Source organism: Mercenaria mercenaria, chromosome 12, assembly GCF_021730395.1.
Source record: "Mercenaria mercenaria strain notata chromosome 12, MADL_Memer_1, whole genome shotgun sequence".
NCBI classification, from domain to species: domain Eukaryota; kingdom Metazoa; phylum Mollusca; class Bivalvia; order Venerida; family Veneridae; genus Mercenaria; species Mercenaria mercenaria.
The window spans coordinates 81,432,242-81,453,991 of NC_069372.1; the positions used below are offsets into that span (position 1 = coordinate 81,432,242).

The window sequence follows — 21,750 nt, forward strand, 5'->3', positions numbered from 1 at the left end:
CTCTGACACTAATTTTTCTTGAATTGTGTCCCCTTTTACCTAGAATTTAAGGTTAATTTTGATGTATTTTCACTATATCTCATTCTGATTGGCTTAGAGCCAAAGGGAAGTAACCTTTTTTTAACTTTTGTATGGAGTTTCTTCCTCATAAATTCCAGGAATTAGTCTATTTTTAGAAATCCTATTTTTAGATTTTCAATATTTTAGGTATTTTTCTAACTTTTTTATTATAACGGCAAAGCCAAGATAAATGGGCACTTTCATATTCCCCTGTGTTATATGTTGATTTCTGACAACATTTAAGGAATACAGTATCATCTTATTCTTTTTTAAAAAGATATTTGTTAGGGCTTTCTGGTGATGTATGGTTTATCATACTTTTGTTCAGTATTTTTCTGTTTACAAGGGTTGGAGTGTCGAAAAATGCTCATTTTTAATCGTTATGCTGTTGCAACGAAAAATTCATTACTTTTTGACCATTTATTTAATTACTATTTTTAGTTTGTTACAGTTTTTATTTCAAGTTTTCAAACTTCAACTGACATTCTGGTAAGACATATTTTTTACAGATTTGAAATTGGTCCGAAAATATTCAAGATATTTGTAAGTAACTAAATCCATCACTTCGTTATGCGTTGATGGTTTTTACCTGCTCTGTTTCTACAAAGGGAATACCAAAGTTATTCTTTTGAACTGGCAGATATAATCATTATAATCATGAAAAGAAACACATTTGCCAGCATCTAAAAGCAAGATATTGATTTGCAGTACATTATTTTCTGAAAAATGATAGCTGAATCTTGACATTTTTATGTAGAGTCCGTAGCCCCATTTTCAACAGTGTACCACTTGCACAAAAACAAGAGCAATATAAAATGAACCTTTGATTATTTCGGGTTATCCTACATACTAACTACAGAAAAGACATTTCTTCAGAGAAGAAAGCAGAAAAAAGTTTGAACAAAAAATGGTTGTCCGTACCCTGTAGAGTCCGTAGCCCCACCATGTTCATGCAACTAAATCAGAATTTTTTATGCAATAATCATATCTTATACTAATATTTTTTCTCATTTTATGATATAACAAAAGAGCTTCATTCTTTCAAACATCGAAGATGTTGATAGTAAACAGTTAAGGGAAAAAAAGATAATTGTAATAAATTAATTACATTTTTGCCAATTTCCAACACTTATCTTACAGATCTAATGCATATTGATGTTTGTTTAGTATCATAAAGTACGGTTAAGGATACACTGTATCAGACTTATCATAAAAAATTGCATTAACAAAGTATTTATATATTGATAATAAATACAAGTTAAAATGTTATACAAGGGGCCTACGACTCTACACTTCCATAACGAGTCCCGTTTCTGTTACATTTACCAGTCTATTTCCGATAATGTTAAGAAACAAACATTATCAAACATGAGACCTGTAACAAGGAACCAAATAGCTGAAGAAAGCAATTTTTTGCATAATTTTGTGTACTGTTGACTGAAGCAGGGATGAAACATATTGTGTAGTGTCCGTAGCCCTATATTAGTCTATGTTTTAAATATGTAAACCATTCTATATTTGAATTCAGGAACTTCTTTCTCTAGGTTTAAACATGTTTTATTTAAGAAATATTTATAGCAAAACAGTGCTTTATCACATTTATACAAGATGGGCGGTTATACGTCGAACATATTAATTTTACGAGGGCACAGCCCAGGTGAAATTATTTCGGACAACGTATAACCGCCCGAGTGTATAAATAGTGATATTGATAAAGCACTGTTTTTGCTATAAATTATTTCAATTCTAATAATTTTTTTATTGTAAAAATTATATCAAATATAATCATAATGGAACTGTTTCTTCGTGCAAGCATGGCGCCAAAAGTAGGCCTTTGTTTATACACGCCAGGACCGGAAATGGTAATAAGTCTTGCGGTAGAGTTCAATTCGGATGAACATTATTGTGAATTATTCAGCAAAGCGAATAACTAAGTATGTTTGTAAATTAATCAACACATTTGTGCAATGTGGCATTTTGTTTAAAACATATTATCAAATTAAATATTTCATGACATTTGAAAGTGCTATTTCTTGATGGGTACACGGCGCTAAATATCACATTGACGAGACGTCAACATAATATCGTTGTGATGATTAAAGCATTGTTAGTCATATTAGAATGTGATTAATCTTCCTGTTAAAACCAAAAGTGAGGTACACTGACACATTTCAATGATTTGTTCATGTTCTTCTTATGATGAAACAGTTTGTTCACTTGTGTCTTTACAAAGTTTATATAATCAAAATGCAAAAAAAAAAAGAAAATAAAATTGTTAGTTAATAATGCTCTTAAATGATCTAAGAATTATAAGACTATCAGAAAATATCACTAATTCTGGAAACTGACTATGAAATATTATACTGCAGCAACTATTTTACTAGTACCCATACATGGATGTATAGTCCGTAGGCCCTGATATCAATTTGATTGGGTTCTGTATCAGAAAAGTGTTTAAAGTTATTATCTGAAACCTTTAGTTCAATTTATATACATATTTCTTAATAGGTTTCAAGGAAGCTTGCCATACTCTTCTTAGTTTTCTGTTCAGAATGTAAATTGGAAGGCAGTGCATATTGTCTCATTTGATGGTACTTTGAAATCCAGCTCTGGATATATTATGAAATTCATAAAATCAACTTCATATTCCATAAACCCAATATTGAAAACATCTTAATGCAACTATTTAACTTATTTTCAACACTATGAATAACTTTTTCTGTGTTATCTAGGTATGTTATGCTTTGGCATGTAGAGTCCGTAGGGTCCAAAGAGGTGTGGTTCCTTGAGCATCCGTAACTTTTTTATTTCGCATAATTGAAGAAAACCCTGATAGTTTCTTGTGCCCAAAGGATGTACCTTGAAATCACATGATAAGATATAAAAATTTTGATTGAGTTTAAAATTCACCATATGTGCAACATCAGGGGTACCCTTTATCTTGGCTATGCCGATAAGTCCTATGTAAAAAGTAAATACATTTTTCTGTGGTAACATGGGTCGGTAAGACACTTTTTTGTATTTCACTTTAGTGTATCTCTAATATTAGAGATTTAATAAATTTACTAGTAATTACTATACTAGTATTATACTAGTATTACTTACATGTGGAACCCCAGGATAAAGTACCCCAAAAAGACTAAGTTTTTTAAGATTTCTTATGGTTGCCATTCTTCTGTTACAAGACCGTATGGTGGGGGTATGAGTACTCCTGTGACAGTTTAGTTTAGTATAATAGTCTCTATCTGTACGAAAGAGAACATAACTCTGTTATCTATTTGGCTGAATTATGGTCCTTTTTTGATTTTAAAATTTGGTTCTGTTTTCATACAAATCCATTTTTTGTCAAAACTATTTGACATATCGAGGGTTAAAACGCAATAAGGGCGTAACTACATTTTGAAAAACTTACAAGAGAAGAAAAAAATATTTTGTTTTTCTTCTGTGTTCAGTCACATATAAATTTACCAAGTTTTTCTTTTAATATTAGACATGTTATATGAAACATTAAACAACAGGGAATGAATTTGACAAAGTAACAGTATATTTTAAAACATTTGACTTAAGCCCTTATTGCATGATTTTTCTTGCAAATCTGGAGTAATTTTATATGCAAGATGGGCGTAAGTGGACTTACGCCTTTATTGCAAGAAAGTTTCTGCTGAAGTTGTAAAATTGTGTCATGCAACATGGTAGTATGTACAAATAAGAAATACAACAAAAGCATATTTGCACTTTTATACTCATTTTAAATAAAACATGTAAGAACATAATTGAATTGAAGAATGTAACTGCTTATTTTAAAGTAGCAGACTAACAGCAAGATTTTTTCATGTAAATCCGGAGAGATTGTATTTGCAAAATGGGCAAAAGCGTTCTTTTGCAGTAAAGTTTCAATTAAAAGTTTCTGATGAATTTAATATTTTTTCACGTAAAGGGTATTACTATACAACAGAATACAATTATAAATAACTAATTTATTTCTGCATTTTCTTTAATTAAACTGAATATTACACATATCAATTTTTTTCCTCCAGACCTGAATGAATATCTTTCTATTTGGCACTATAATAAAGGGAAAACAACAAAAAAAAGAGACTTTAAAATAGCAAAACAGTATATAGGGAGTTCTATCAAATATCAAATAAGACAAATAAAATCGTCAGTCACCTGTTTCTTAAATTTCAGTCTTGCAAGCTTTATCAAAGACATTAATTGTATATCTGTACAAAATAAAAAAACCCCACAAAATACCGGACTGACACACGGGAGATGGCATCAGTTACACAGCCAGTAACAGCATCTTTGCTGCATGTTATAACATGGCAATTCCCCTTTGCCTATTTAATTAATAAACTGAAACGGGGAAAGCATTGGTCTAGTGGATAAGGTGTCGACCGCTCAATCATGGGGTCGTGGGTTTGAGCACACTCATATGACACCAGTATTGGATTTTCCAGAAGCAGACGCAAGAGTGGTTCCAATAAGCTTGAAGCTTTCATCACAATTGAGCTAAAACAAATAAGTATAAACTACTAAATTAAAATAAACTGAAAACTAGATGTGTGTAAAAAAGGACACAGGTGCCCCCACCTGCTGTCACTGTACATCAGGGTTTCATGACTGGGGGGAAATATCTTAAGATACATGCAACACAATTAAAATGTTTCATCACTTTAATGTGTATTTTTCACTAAGTCAAAGACATAACTCCTGATTGGCTGAATGAAATCCAAACAGAACCCCCAATTGTACCAGTTCACATGTTATAACAATTCCTGAGTTTTCTGACTCTAACTCAAATACTTCTTGAAAATACAGGCAACACAAACTTGTTTGCCCTTTATGCATTTTTTTTTTACTTAATAAAGGGCCCATAACACTAGTATGACCAAAAGAAACCTGAATGAAACCTTAGTGCAAAAATTTACATGTGAATAATATTCCTTTTATGTTTCATCCCTTTTGACCCGTGGTCAAATACGTTTTAAGATAAGTGTGACACAAACTTTATATTCATTTTATGCATATTTTTTATTAAGTGAAGGCCATAACTCTGGTCTGGCTGAATAAAATCACAAACAAAACACCGGCACAGAACTCAAGTGCTAAATAATAATCCTGTAATGTTTCATAATCTCAAAGGTCAAAACTGTGATGGACACAGATTAAAATTAAATTTGTTGGTTGGCTGTGAGAGACCCAAAATTTAAAAATACCAGCTAGGTGCAACAATTTCACTTAATGGAGCTTGATGACACTTTGTAAAATACCTTTTTTGAGATAAGCACAACATAAAAAATTTGGACGAAAATACAAGGGCAACTCAAAGTGCCCCATCCAACCTTGCCCCACGAAATTTTGGATGGCTGAAAAATCTCACAGTGACTGTAGCAAGTTAATACCAAAAGAATCTGTATAGTTGCAGATTTAGCATGATCATTTTACATATTCCACTGAGCACAATGCAAAAACCACAAATTGGTTTACAATAAATAAAGAAGAAAAACGCCCAGGAAATTTGCTGAAATGCATAGAAAATATGTGGTAAGTACTGGGATACAAAACAAGAGCACAGCCTTGCAGGTGCAGACGCTCATCTGATTTTATTGTCTCGATCTGTATAATAGAAATATTGTTACCCGTGATTTTCTAAGTCCAAAAGGGGCCATAATTCTTGCAAAACAATTTAAAATTACGGTACTTGCTTTGCAGAGTCAGCTTTAATAGCGAATGCCTTCACCAAAAATTTAAAGCAATAGCCTTGACCTTTAAGGAGAAAAGTTGATCTAAACCCGGGAAATGCAAAATTTTAAAAGGGGGCCCTGATTCTTGCAAAAAGCAGGATGGAGTTATTTTCTTGCTGTACATAGTCAGTTACTGATGTTGAACAAGTGTTGCAAGTTTTAAAGCAATAGTTTTGGTAGTTGACTTAAACATAAAACTTAACCAGGCAATGCAGACACCGATGCAGACATTGACGCCTATCAGGGGATGACAATAAATCATCAAATTTTTTTTCCCAAAAAATCAGATAAGCTAAAAAACTTCGAATGTTACCAGACTGGCTTCATGTATTATTATGTTACTGAATAATACAGTCACATTCACATTTTCAAAGAACGTATGCTGTTGTCTTAGGCTGTGGTTGTTCACTGTAAACTAAAAGCCTGAAGTACTGGCTTTTGATGTATGGCACCTTTTTGATTTTCATTTATTATTAAAGTAACAAATTTGGAAATAAATTGCACTTTTTTACCTCATTTTGAATGTTTTGTTTCTTTTGGTGCCATACAACACTAAAATTTTGGACATATTATTGAGAGTTTTCTAGGCCAGACGCCTTTCATGTATTATCACATTTCATTGTTGGACTTCCCTTTTTTAAGATATGGAGTTTCACCTACAGTTTTCGTGGGCTATAATCCTTTGCAATACTGTACCGAGTAAGCAGGCACAAGTGTAAAAATCTTCAAGTATTGGTACTACAATTTATTTGTTTTCAAGAAAATCAATTTTTTAGCTCCTTTCATTTTCCCAAAGGGCATAAAAATATTTTTAAACAAGTTACATCTTAAAAAGCCTGCAAGGATATAGAACAGGACTTAGTTTTAACCATGGTACGACTTTACAAAAATAAGGAAATTGAAATATTTCCTACCATGATACACCTTTAAATATCTTTAAGAATACAGAATATAGACTTACTTAAATCATGATACACCTTCTGAATTCTTCAAGATACAGAGAATAGCCTTTTTATAACCTAGCCCAGTTAATATTTTGAAACAATTTGGATAAAATTTAATATATTCATTTTATTTTATGAGTATAGAAAACTTTCTATTGGCAATAATTATTGTGGGCCAAGTACGGCTTTCACTTTGAAAGTATTGGGCATTATGCCACAGGTGCCCGTCTAGTCTTGGTGCCCATATGGGTGCCGCCCCCTCAAAAAAAAAAAAAAATGAAAAATACTGTTTTAAGCCTAAAACGAAAAAAAAAAAAAGTTTTTGAAAAATTTTTTGTTTAGGCTTAAAACAGTGTTTTTAATTTTTTTTTTTTTTTGAGGGGGCGGCACCCAATGGGCACCAAGACTGGACGGGCACCGTGATTAGTGCATTAATCAGTAAGATAATGGGGGTCTATTTAACTGTAGCTAAATTTTATAATTAACATATCCTGCACATGGGATGAATAGTACCATTTGTAAGTACTGACTTTCATAAGCATAAAAAAATTTTTTTGACTTCAATGTTCATAAAAATGTGACAATACTACATTTACTTTAAGGGCCATGCATCAGGATAATGCCCTTTATATTTTATGATGTCATCATTATGACATCACAGAAATTATCTGATTACACAAGCCTGTATTGCAGGATAGATATTAAGACTACTGGATACTTTTTGCATCAATAAGGTAGTAAGTCAACTTACTTCCATATTGCGCGTAAAATCAAGACAATTGAGATACGCCCTTATTGCAATATCAAAATAATGATATAATAACTGAAACTCTGGTTTAAATTTCACAGTATATAAATTAGGTCAAAATAAAGTGAAAAATCAAAAAAAGTGATTTTTGGTAAAATTGTAGATACGCCCCTATTGCGTTGAACCCTCGATATGGCTTTTAAACTTTGAACACTTTTTTATCATTATGATTTCCATCTGTAGGCAAGAGTACATAACTATTTTGACTGAATTATGGCCCTTTTTGGGCTTTGAAATTGGCTCATATATTGCCATTTAGTGCAAGACTTATCGAAATTTAAAGTAATACAGGAACATTTTTTGTCTAATTATTTATTCCTTTTGTCTGAATATCCGTGGAAATATTTTGACCCCATTCTTCAATCAATTCTTCGAATAGTCGAGCGCGCTGTCATCAGACAGCTCTTGTTACACCACTCGCGCACACGCTTCCCGCCGACTTTAAACAAAATTGCAGCAAGTGTTTACGATATACCCTTTTCTTCGGCAGTTTTAAGAATGTGTCAAACCATTGACATTGTGTATTGCCCTATTAGCTCCCGCATGTACTAAGGAAAATGTTATCGGAGTACACACTGTTTGGGGGGCATGACGTATGTTAGTGTCGCGAGCGTATCAAAAAGCCAGACATGGAATACAGAGGTACCGTATATAAATGCATAAAAAACACACTGCATTAAATTGGATGCCCAAAAAATTACGTTTTGGGGGGATTAAACAACACAGAACACTTTACAGATAGTTTGAAAGATGTTTTAATGGGCACTGTTAACAGAATTATAGCCAGAACTATAAAAGCCAAACTCAGGAAAAAATGCCGTGTTCATAGGCTTAGTGAGGCCCAGATTCTGAAACGACGAGCTCGATCATGGCGTCTTTATCTCCGTCTTAACTGTGGAAAATGGAAAAACGTAGTCACCACTAATGAGGCTATGTTTTATATGAGCTGTAGTTATAGTAGTTATAGTCGACGTTGTGTTTGCTATGTTCGTTCTAATGAGACAGACCTGAACAAACTGAAGTTTGTAAAACGAGATGCATTTACACCTGGGTTTATGGTTTGGGCCGGTGTTTCTACTGCAAGACATTTTTGATTTTTTCAATAAAGGCGTGGGTGTCAATGCAAAGTATTACATAGGCAAGGTTCTAAAGCCATTCCTGAAAAAAAAACGATGTTCCTCGCTTTTTTTCCTGAAAGAGAGAATGATATGATGTTCCATTAAGACTCGGCTTCTAGTCACACTGCTAAAATGACCATTGATTTTCTCAGCAAACACAAAGTAAATTATATAACTCCTGCAGAATGCTTGCCATAAAGCCGAGATGTAGCTCCCATGGACTTTGGTATTTCGGGCATACTGAAACGTAGGCTACAAAAACGTAAGATCTATACCATGACGGGTCTTAAAAAGGCTCTTAAGGACGAATGGAACAAACTTGAGCAGTCGTGCATAAACCGGACTTTAGAAAGCTGGCCTAGAAGGTGCAGAATGATTTACTATTGCCATGAATCTCAGATTGAGCATCTGTTGCAATAAAACGTATGCGAGTAAATAATTAAGCTGTGTTTAAAACTGTTTCATAATAAATTGAACACCTCTCGTATTACAGCCAATGGATATTTAAGTCTTTTGAAGGATTTAGGAGATACAGAGCTGTCAAACAATTGAAAGCTCAAACCTTGACCGTGAGATATTACCTTGACTCTGAGTCAACATGGCTGACTCGTGAGATATTTACATCGTCTTTATGAAGTGATCTTTTGACCCCAGTATCGTGAAAATTCTTCAACGGGTGTAGAAGCAGACACAGAAGGCTCAAATCTTTGACCTTTCATTGTGACCATGACCTTGAGTTGACATGGCTGACTCATATATTCTGCACATTGTCTTGATGAAGTGATCATTTGACCCAATTATCATTAAAATGCTTCAAAGGGTTTAAGTTAAATGCAAAAAGAATCTATCAAAATAAAAGAATGATATGTATGCAAGAAAAAAATATCAACCATGTGTTTTCGAATCGGATAGAAATATCCGTCCCTCGGGCACATGCGCATGGGTGGTACTCGGCTAGCATGACATATATTATTAGTCTCACCATGGTCACTTCATATTTGTGTAAAATAATATCAAAATCAGACCATTTGTTTTTGAGGATATGTTGTTTGAACATTTTTATATTGGAAAGGTATTTTGTCCCTAAAATGATTACAGCGCATTTCTTTCGAACAAACTGACGCTATATGCATATTTCGTCGACATTACAGCACCTTAACTAAATAAGTGGCCAAATGTTGCATTATTTCAAAATTATCCACTTATTGTACCGATATGACGATAAGTCTACTAACATGTATATAAATTTCAACTTACCGGTAATAACTGCCTAACTTTCATTACCAGCGGTTGACTGCCAACTACAAAATCATTACATCAGATTAAGAGTATTCTTCGACTGTTTCATGTGAACTTAAATGCAGCTGCTTTAACATTATATTAACTGATGCTACATTCAACAAGCAAGAGGGTCAATGACGCATAACGTAGTACTGGAACAAGTACAAAGTTTTGTTCCTTCTATGTTAGCCTATATTATATACATGAGCATTTTTACATAAATTTTAAATTTCCCAATTAATACATATAGGGAAATGCGACCACGCCCTCTAGCAGGAATATAGCTGGTTGAATAAAGGAAACGAGATCTTATGGTGATACAATTTGTGTGCAAGTTGGGTTAAAATCAAATCTTAAATGAGACTAATATCGTGTAGACAATACCAAAATGACCAACCTTTGCCCTTTCAGGACCCTTTGCTCTAGAAAACTAGGTAGAATATGGCTAGTTCATGAAAGGAACCAAAATCTTATGTTGATACAAATTGTGTGCAAGTTTTGTTCAAATCCAATCATAAATGAAAATGCTATTGTGCAGACAAGACGAAATTGCGATTCCTGGCCCTTTCATGGACCGTGACTCTAGAACCCATAAAAGAAAATGGTTGGTTCAAGAAAAGAACTGAGATCATGATTATTATCAATATAATCTGGAAAGTAGATCCCTCGGAAGCGCCGAGAAAAAAGCAAGCAGTGCAAATTGCAGACACGGTTTGATTGAGCAGTAATAGAAAATGCAACTCTGCTCACGCCTCCTAGCACCTACAATTTTCAAATCTAAATGAGTTAAAATCAATGATGTTGAAGGACTAGAAAATATAACAACACTGAGATGAAGACCGAGAGACTTTTTACGGCTGCAACACAGCACTTAACAGTAAATCGCAAAAGTAGTTCCCTTGGCAGCACCACAAACAATGCAAACGGTTTGATTGAGTCTGTTCATATGCAGTAATGGAAAATTCAACACCGCCTACGCCCCCAGTAGTATATATTATGAGGGTGCGAGGACAGTTTTTTTTTAAATTTTAATTAGCCGCCTTCTTTTTTAAAAATCCAAAGCCGACCAATTAAAAAAACAACAGATTTTAACAAATTATTGCTAAAACCTTTAGTACATCTACATCTACGGGGATACTCCCAACAATCAATTTCTGATCATAACTGGGAGGTTATGTAAAATATGATTAAACGTTTCTGCCAAATATTTGCCAAAATTCTGCCACGAAGGCAGCAATGTGGCAGTGTCTGCCAACTTGACAAACATTTGGCAGATTATTTTTATTGATAAAATGTAAAGGTATTTAAACTTATACTGAAAAGTAATTTATAATTATTGGTTCATTTTGTTTTACATTATTAACTTTTAGTATTTTATACAGTAAATCATACAACGGTACTTTGTCTTGTAACATTTTAATGAAAAATAAACAATAATAACCGCACAATACACTTATTTTGTCTTGATATTGTATATTATTGTATTTTACATTTGGGATGTAATTAATTACTTCTTTTGGTGGAGGAAGTCCAAATGGATCAAGTACAAAGTATTAAAGTAACAAACCCAATGTGTTCCAGACCCAACAGAGTCATCTAAATTTATAATTCCACATTCATTATTTAACGTTGTTTTTGGTAAACCTGCGGTCTCCGAGAGTTTCACTCTTGGTAAATTATTTCTACTAAATACACCCCTGAAGTTTTTAATACCGAGTTGTTTAACCCATTGTTCAATTTCAAAGTTAGAAATTGGATTTATAAATTTTATTTTTTTTACTATAGGAATTCGTCTGTAAGGTCTCCGTTGAGAGTCAATTTGTATTCCTTTACCACAAGATGTAATCAAAGGTATTCATAAACTAGCAGCCAGCATACCCAGGAACCCACCGTCTTGTTTTTGTTTTTGTGTTAATTTAATCACTCCAGATCCTACTAGTTGCTTTCTTCGATTAGGTGTAAGATATGGCGATATAATATTTCTCTTATCATTAGCTACCGAAATCATACCATTTCCAAGTATTTTACTAACACCAGTACTGGCAAGACCAGAAAGGGCTCCAACCCCTAACGGTCCTAATATTTTTGGAGCTATTTTTGCAGCTACCGGAAGTACTGTTCGACCTAACAGACCAGCCAAAGCTCCCAAAAATCCACCATTTTGACCTTGACTGGACATTTGTTTTTTTGAAATTGTAATTTCTAATCCCTTATTGTTTTTAATACACTTTTCAATTTGATTAATTTGTGTTTTTGTTAAAAGTAAAGGGAAGATTCCACGTAATTGTTCATGTTTTAATCTAAAAGTATGTGGAATTTTATTATTATAAGCTTGTGCTAATTCTTTTTTCTGTCCATCTGTAAGGTTAACTTTATATTCAATATAATTTGATACCATTATATATTTAAAAATTATTTTATTTAAACAATAACAAGTTCATTTCCAACAGTATTTATTTCAACTGTTTCTTCATACAATACAATTGCGTAAACACGAATATTAGCTGCTAGTGGAATATTTAATTTAGCTGTTAATGTAATATGCTTAGGATCTTCTGTTATTACTTCCTTTTTATATTCCAAGTTAAAATGAACAAATCCAAATAAACTAGAAACGTTTGATCTATATAGCAGACTTCCAGTAGTCTTATTGTTTTGTTTATAATAATAATTAATTACATCGTCATATATTCTTGATATACTTGTGTATTCTGTTTCTGGATAAAAAACACCATTACCAACTTCAAGACGACAGGAGCTCAAAGTGCAATTATAATTTGCTGCATTAATTTTAAAAGTATCTAATAAATGTGGGTTATGCTGTTGTGAATTACGTTTGTCAGGTCGTTGTAAATAAACAAATACATGGTGTGGTTTTGTTACAACAGCTGTTACTCTAAAAGTTATATTAGTCTGATCTGTATCTGTCGACTGTGTCACCATTTCCCGGAGGTATGACCATCTTGCTTTTGTAAATCTTTCAGCAACTAGATTAAGTCCAAATTCATTGAAAATTAGACGCGAAAACAATAGAATTAATTTTGTTACAATTACTCTACCAGCATCAGCAGCATTAGCTCTAAAAATTAATTTATCATCATCCGTCAGCTACAGTGTTATTTGAATTTGACTTGGAGGTAAAATATTAGTTTCTAAATCCTGATAAAATGAATAATTATTTAACGGAATTTTAGCATTTACCTCATTACCACCTTGGATTAATAACTTCCTAGTAGCAAAACCTTTATTATATCCAGCTTGGTCATCCCTACTTTCGGCAACAGCAGTAGTATCTAAAGAGATAAATTCATTTGTTCCAGTTGATTCTGCATAATCATTAGATAATTCAACTTAAGTTTTTTAAATTTATTACTTTGTATAAATTATTACAATCATATACAATTTTTCCATTTTGTTTAACCACTAACTGATCATTTAATGAAGCTGCATTATTAATTAAAGCAATCTGATCTCCATCAGCATAATTATTACCATTAGCAAACTTATTTGCTTTAAAACTTACTTCAAAATAACCATTAAACCAATCAAAATATGAGCTTCTATCATTAATTGTAAAGTGATATCCGTTTTTTTTTTTGTTGCTTAACATTATTTCCCAAGACATATATTAAAGCTGTATCTAATTGAATAGGAGTTAGTTCGTATCTTTCACAATATTGTTTTGTTCTAAACATATATATATATTATATATTATTTTATTTTTTATAAATTAATCTGTTAATACGTTATTGTCGAGCTAAAGTCCCAGATCGTGACAATATTCTATTCATTCTCATATTAATACCCTCCTCATTATTTTACTGTTATTCCTTTCTTGTAATTCCTTAGCAATTAAATTACCAACTGCCGGAGAAGGTTTCTTTTTAAATTTTTCAACAATTTTATCAGCAGCTAAATTTCCGACTTCCGTTCCAACCTTTTTTGTTCCACTTTCTAGCGCGGCCTTTCCTGCTGTTTCTAATGCTTTTTTTCCAGCAGATGCAACTCCACTTGAAAACAATTTCGTTAAAGTTTCAAAAATACCTGTACCGTGTATAATTCCTTCTCCCGTGTGAGCATCAACATAAATAAATATTCCTTTATTTTTGTCATAAACCTTCTTGTACATTATATAAAACTAAAATTTATAATTTCATATTTATTTTAATATTAGTGTAAAACTTGTTTAGACCCCATTAAATTAATTATTCTACCAAATACATCTGTAATATATATTCTATTCTGTAGTAGTAAGAACTGAAAAATACATAGGAATTTGTTGTTATTTCAGGCAACAATGGAATATTGTAAGCTGGTGGTAGATTTGGCAGAGGTGATAATCAAGTGGTAAAATACAGAGAATTAAGGACAGTGATCCAGCTGATGTAAGTGTTTATGTTTATTAACAAATTGTTCCTAGCCATTTAACATAGTTCCTGATTTAATAAAGTGTTCCTGTTGATTTTGCTCTGTAGGCGATTTTAGCATTCTCCCCTTTTTAGCTCACTGAGCACAAAGTGCTCCCGGTGAGCTATTGTCATCGCTCACCCTCCGATTTCCATTTAAACAACATCTCCTAAACCACCAAGCCAATCTTGATGAAATTTTACAGGGATATTCCTTGGCTGATCTTCTTTAAAAGTTATTCAAGGAATTTAATTCCTCACAAAACTCTTGTTGCCATGACAACCAAAAGAAAAAACTTTAAAAATCTTCTTGTCCAAAACGGCAAGGCTTAGAGCTTTGATATTTGGCATGTGACATCATCTAATGGTCCTCTAGGAAGACTGTTTAAATTATGCCCCTGGGATCCCAAGTTTTACATAGACTTATATAGGTAAAAACTTCAAAAATTTTCTTGTCGGAAACTGCAAAACCTAGGCTTTTGATATTTGGTATTTTGCATTGCATAGAGGTCTTGTAGCAAGATTATACAAAGTATGCCCCTGAGATAAAAAAAGGCCCCACCCAGGCGTTCAAAAGTTTTACATGGACTTATGTAGGAAAAAACCTTAAAAATCTTCTTGTCTGATAGTTGATTGGTATGTAGCATTGCCTGTGGTTCTGTAACAAGATCATTCAAATATGACCCTGGTGTGAAAAGAGGTCCTGCCCTGAAGTCACTTGTTAGTCCCCTACTAGATGAAAACCAGTTTTGGGGACTATCAGAATGCGCTTTTCTGTCCGTTCGTGCGTTCATCCATACGCAATTTTGTGTCTGGTTCATAACCCTGTCATCCTTATGTCAAGGTCACACTTTGCAGTCAAATTTTAACATGGCATGAACAGGATCTGTTTTGTGTCCAGTCCATAACTCTGTCATTCATAGAGGGATTTTAATATCACTTGGCACAAACGTTTCCAATGATGAGTCGATGTGTCGTGCGCAAATCTGGGAGCCTTGGCTTAAAGGTCAGTGTCACAATCTGAGGTCAACAGGGCTTTTTTACTGTCCATTTCACAACTCTGACATCATTGAAGGGATTTTAATATTACTTGGCACAAGTAATCATAATCAGACGTTGTGTCATGCATAACTTTTAGACCCCTAGCTCAAAAGTCATGGTCACACTTTGCAGTCAGATGTAAACATGGCATGAACAGGGTCTGTTTTGTGTCATGTCCATAACTCTGTCATTCATGTTTCTCATGATGAGTCAACATGTCATGCGCAAATCCCTGACCCTAGACTCAAAGGTCAAGGTCACAATTGGGGGTCAAAGGTCAACTGGGATTTTCCTGTCCGGTCCATAACTCTGCCATTCATGAAGGGATTTTAGTTCTACTTGGCACAAATGTTCCCCATGATGAGATGACATATCATGGGCTACAACTCGAACCCCTAGCCCAAGGTCAATTTTGGAGGTCAAATGTCAATAGAGTTTTTTCCTGTCCGGCCCATAACACTGCCATTCATGAAGGGATTTTAATATTACTTTGCATAAATGTTCCCCATGATGATACGACATGTCTTGCACAACTCCCAGAACCCTAGCTTAAATGTCAAGGTCACACTTTGAGATCAAAGGTCAATAATCCTTACATTAATTTAAGATCAGAATCAAATAAATGTCTTGAAGTACCTAAACCAAACTTAGAACTGTACAGAAAATCCCTTGAATACTCGGGACCAAAAAACTGGAACTCATTACCTCTTGAAGTAAAACATTCTAACAGTCTTGAGCAGTTCAAAAGATCCTATTTAACAAACTGGAAAATGAACAACATAACATATGCTTAGAATGTTGTAATCATGCTATTGTCAAATTTGTATTTGAAATCTATTTGTAAATATTGTACATAATTTTGAGGCCCACTTGGAAGATTGGGCATGCCTAATAGTGTTGCCCCAATAAATAAAGTCATTATTATTATTATTATTATAATAGGAATTTTTTGCTGTTTGGCCTATTTCCTTACTATGTAGGGGTTAAAACTTGCTGCATATTTGATGTTTCCTATCTTTTGACTGTAATGGTTTCTTTAAAGGGCTTGGTTCACTTATAGGTTAAAATGGCACAACATCAAATGTTGTTGAAATATTATTATAATGAATGATCAACAACTCAGAATGCAAAATCTTATATTTTAATTCATTTGAAATTGTGCTGTTGCCATGGCAACCGATTGATTTTCTTTATGGAAACACGAAAATCTCTTATAACAATTACATCAGAATGCATAATTAACATTCACATATGCTAAGATATAACCCTAAGCAACGCCTATAATTTGAGGCAAAAAGAAATATGGTTGCCATGGAAACGGAGATAAAAATGAGAATATTTGCTATGTCTGTTTTTTATGGAATAAAACCAATTTAGGTCATTCTTTTAGAAAAATAACATATGTAATTTGTTTGTGAAGATCATTATTCATAAATAATACAATATATTTCTGTTGCTATGGTTACAATGGAGTTGAAGTTTATGCTTCAATGAGACAACAATGACATTTTTGCTAAGTTATTGTAGAACACTTTCAGCATTTACCATTACATGTAAAAATAAAAAAAATGCATCACTAAAAAGTGTTCTTCAAGCAATGTTTTTTTCTAGACATAATATAGAACAACAGAAAAATGTTGCCATGGTTATGCAGTTAATTCCATAAACATAATACTACATAATCTCATTTAACACACAGTAATAGTTTTAAAAAACTGCCTTATTAAATGTCTTGATCATATTAAAAGAGTTAGATGATACTAACGGCAATAATATATAATTAGGCATACAAAAACTAAATTGTTTCCACAATAATCCAATGTATGTTTTACAAATTATACATATATTGTGCTTTCAAGACAGGTTAGATTAATTGTTCATGAAAAGGGAAAATAAACATGATACTGCCGACAGAAATGATTACATGCAGTTTGAATACTGCAGAAAATATTCGTAGATCTGTATAATCCAACTGTTGTAATGAAAAAAATGTACATTACTACCATATGTGTTACAATTATTGTTGAAAAATCTTCCAGTGTTTTAGAGGAACTTCACATTTATACTGTGCTCAGCCTTACATGTATAATAGTGTGTCAATATTTAACAAATGCATAGTACTGTTGACACCATAAAGTTGTTAATTCAATGTTTACATTAACTATATGTATCATTTGTTCTTTTTCAAATATATGGAATTTGGGTCTAGTACATCTTCAAAAAATCAAAAACACTTTCAAATTAATCAAAATTTCAGAGCTCTTTCTCTGTATTACTTTAAATGTTAAACACTTTTTCCATTCATTCTTCGTTTTAAATGACTTGAGTTCTCAATTTTAATGGCTATGACACTGCTGATTTTGAGCATACATTGCTGTTGCTACAAAGGGGCGCTATTTCATTATACAGGTACCACTGTCGACTGGCATCCAACTCAGAAATGGTAATACGGTTGGTGAATAGCCTGTCATGCCAACCCACTGCCTAAAAATATTAATCTCCGTCTGTATAATCCTTCAAGAATACTATACCAGGTCATGCAGAAGACATTCTGTAATGATAAATGTATCAAATATTTAAGACAAAGAACACATAAACTTTTCATCAATCCTGAACAACAGCTGTCCAAAAGACAGCCCACACATAATTACATCAAATAACATTTTAGAATTTTATTACAGTAATAACTTCTTTTCATGAAAAAATTCAACCATCGCACATATTCTACATCAAGTAAGGGCCATGATTTTGATCTCATTTAAACAAATAGTTCTTTAACCTGGTTAAGAAAAAACAGTTACTTTATTAGAATTATGTTATTTCTGTTTAAATTGCTTGCAGTGAGCTAGACACTCTTTAACAACACAAAAATAAACACAAACTGGTATTTTAATGTAAGTGGCCTCTTTACAGACATGATCTATGCAGCAAGTTTATCAATACTTGATTATTAATAAAAAACATAATTGATTAAAGAGGCTCAAGCCAAATATACTTAAACATGTTCAGGACTGAATTCTGTATGCCGGGCCTCAATCAGGTTGTACTCCAAGTCATCTTGTAGACCCATCATAACAAGCCACATTCCATAGCTAAAATAACGGGTATATTTAAACAATGAATTCTTAAACAAAAACTTCTAAGTAGCAATAGTGAGTCCTTAGAATATAACATAACATCACTTTATTAAAACAAATAAATGCCAGCTACACAGTTAATTTTCTTACATACACACCTAAGTCTTAATACATTATGTTGTGTAAGTATGCAATATTCAAATTGTAATTCAATGTTTATCAGTGGAAATATATTTTTTATTTACATAAACTTATGAACATTATATATATATACTGGAAACTAGTGACTTTCCAAACTGAAGTGTATGAACACACTGTAAAATCAAATATTTCTACATCAAATTCTGTGTGCTTATTAAATATTTCTTTATTTATTGGGAATACTTACCTTATTACAACACTTTTCTTATTATTTCCACTATAATTGTCCATATGTAATGAAACATTCTTTTCTCCATAGCCATGATGCTTGAAGTGATGGTGAACAATAGATACCACACTGTTTGCTCCTCTTCCAACAGCAGTACTGTACTTTTCATACAAAAACAAGAACAGTTTATAAGAAATGTATTAAATTCTCATCAAAAATGGAGTGAATCAACACTAACCAAACAGTTCATCCTTTCTTAAAAATATTGCTTAACATCAACTTGTATTTATCAAAATTTAATTGAATTCCAATTCACAGTGCTTATGATATAGTATCTTTATTATAAAGTAATGCAGTATTTTCAACCAATATTCAGGGACAGTGAAAAAAAAACTCATAGAAATTAGTAAAATCAAGTCTTAACAAAACACAATTTCCTTTAGATAATTTCACTTGACAAAATTTCTGCAAAGGTGTCACTATAATTCCAATGTAAAATGTGCACTGCAGGCCTGTAGCTTTTATTCATAGAGTCCTGATTTCTTTGAAGACTATGAAATTTAATTTAGTGATATATGGAATTTCATAGTTAAAATTGATATTGAAAAAGTGCATTTGAGGATACTGACACTGATATGAATGTAAACACTAACTTCAAAATCTTATACCTGCATGAGGATTCACAGAAATACAAGGGCCCTACTTGCTGAGCATAGTATGAGGTCAATACTTGTTGAGCAGTCCAAACTGTGTACAGTGCCTGCTGGAGGTTATCCTGAAAAATAAAAAATAAAAAATATCATTTATTTAGTAGCCTACCAGCATGTTGTCTACTAGTAATGGCAGTAGTGAGAATGAAAAAGGTAGTTTTTATTGAGTTGGCTAAAGGCTGAAAGCCTTTTGACGAGTCCTTGCTATCCAACGATTCTCTAAATGGACCGAATAACATGTGAAGGGATGTAGTTCCATTAGATTTCTCAAATTTCAAACAGTTCACTGCATGAATGAAATTAAGTTGTGTCAATTCCCTTTGCTAGGACCAATATACGATGTAATCTGTCATATTTATGACTTGTAATTGTGCAATTCTCGAATGTAACTCATTAAGCATAAATGTGCATTTTAAGAATTGCGCAGGCTTACAAAGCTTGGGTAACATCCAGCGAAAGACAAAAAATAGTTCCAGCAGGGCTCCAGATAAGATGCGTACTAGCGTAAATTACGTATAGAAATAATGCAAATACACATGTCTAATAATTTCTAAGCGTATAAAAACGTATATAAAATTACAGAAACACACACAATGCTTTTTTAAAAACAAAATCTGAATCGTCTGGATGCGTTAGGTAACATAGCCGATCAGCCTTAATTCTTCCACATTGAACGTAAACACGCATCGTATGATTTCTATAAACTTTGCGTGGGTTGAATTTTGCAGTAAGTAAACGGATAAATTAACGGAAGAAGAAGCTGTTACTGGTTTGTTTAGTTACTACTGATATTAAAAATGATTTTAATTTTTATTTTTCGAGAAATAAACAAATCGGCGAAACATTAAATTGTATTTTCTTGTAGTTTTTGAAATCGAAAGTAGATCGTCTATGTTTGGCGAAACGAAACAACTTTTTTATGAAAAGCTTTAAATAAGAGGTAATTTAACCGTAAACTTCAATGTCAGATACTGCCAATTGCTGCTAAATGTCTTCGTATCATCACAATTTGTAAAATATATTGTTCAAACTGGAGAAAAGTGTAATCGTATCCCGATATAATATTTTGGGTAAATATCGAGCTGTGTTATGAAATTTTAAGAAAAAAACTAAAAACAAACTGAAACTGGTAGACTATACTGTCAGTACATCAATCATTAGCCGACTCAGGCCATTCAGGCCTTTGATTGTAATTTGCATGTAGAATTTTTAAGAAATTTTCAGGAGGTTTATTTTAGTTGCTATTACAACAAAAAGTGACAATTTAAAACACCACTTTTCCTGTGTTATTGTAGATTCTACTATAATTTTCAATTTTCATAGATTCTACTGTGCATAATGACCATGTAATTATTAAACTGTTCATATCTGTGACAGTTTAAACTGTTCATATCTGTGACAGTTTAAACAATGTACAATATCTTGTAATATTCCTGTTCATTTACCTCTTTACAATAATTGCTAGATAGAAAAATTCATACAGAATGTATTTAACAAAGTAGATGCCCAACTGTATTGGCTACAAGTATATTCTGCCATCAAGAAAACTTACAAATACACAGACAAGATATTAAAAGTATTTGACAGCAGACAGTCAAATCGAAATATCAACACTGCTATTTTTCGCTGCAAAGTTGTATCTTCGATACGTCAACAAACGAAGCGGTCTGTCCATTTTGTTTTCCCTCCAGTTACGAATAAATTTATAATGAAAATTAACACTTACCATAACAATTAATAAATCTGCCATGCACTTTAAATATCCGCGTATATTCAGAGCCATAACTGCATGTATTCTCTGACCCAGTTTCAGACATGTATCCACCGATAATGGCGTGTTGATTTCAAAGGGAAACAATTCGCTATTTCACTCATTAGGTTTGTGATATTTCTCTAGTGCGATATAACTAGATGTTGAAACGTTTAAACTTAAAAAATCTTCGTCCGATATCATTGATTTTAACACTAATGGCTGTTGCTTGAAAAACAAATTAATGAAAACAAATATCTAATTAAGTGACGTCAACTTCGACGTCATTTTACCTAAATAGAGGCTTGTGTAATTTCGGATAAAAATGTGTCTCTGATACAGACGTTTTTTTTTTGTTTTTGAATATGGCGCCATTGCTCACCAGCGATGATTTTTGCACTTTTTGTTGGTTTTTAATGAACGAAGTAGTGGTTAAAA

At 32.7% G+C, this 21,750-nt stretch overlaps 1 protein-coding gene across 3 annotated transcripts; it reads right to left on the reverse strand.

Annotated features, from left to right (window-relative positions):
• Window positions 1-16,445: 16,445 nt before the first annotated feature.
• LOC128547487 (uncharacterized) lies at window positions 16,446-21,398 on the reverse strand. 3 transcript variants are annotated; one of them, XM_053520421.1, is made up of 5 exons: window positions 21,289-21,392; window positions 19,521-19,627; window positions 18,871-19,008; window positions 18,401-18,497; window positions 16,446-17,956 (listed from the first exon to the last, which is right to left on the reverse strand). In XM_053520421.1, the coding sequence occupies exons 1-4, from the start codon at window positions 21,343-21,345 to the stop codon at window positions 18,401-18,403; spliced, it is 399 nt and encodes a 132-aa protein (XP_053376396.1). In that variant the 5' UTR covers window positions 21,346-21,392; the 3' UTR covers window positions 16,446-17,956. The 3 variants fall into 3 exon arrangements, 2 of the variants coding, with proteins under 2 accessions (XP_053376396.1, XP_053376397.1); XR_008366587.1 differs by lacking the exon at window positions 18,401-18,497 and having other exon boundaries at window positions 18,871-19,013; window positions 21,289-21,398; XM_053520422.1 differs by lacking the exon at window positions 18,401-18,497.
• Between the last annotated feature and the right edge of the window lie 352 nt (window positions 21,399-21,750).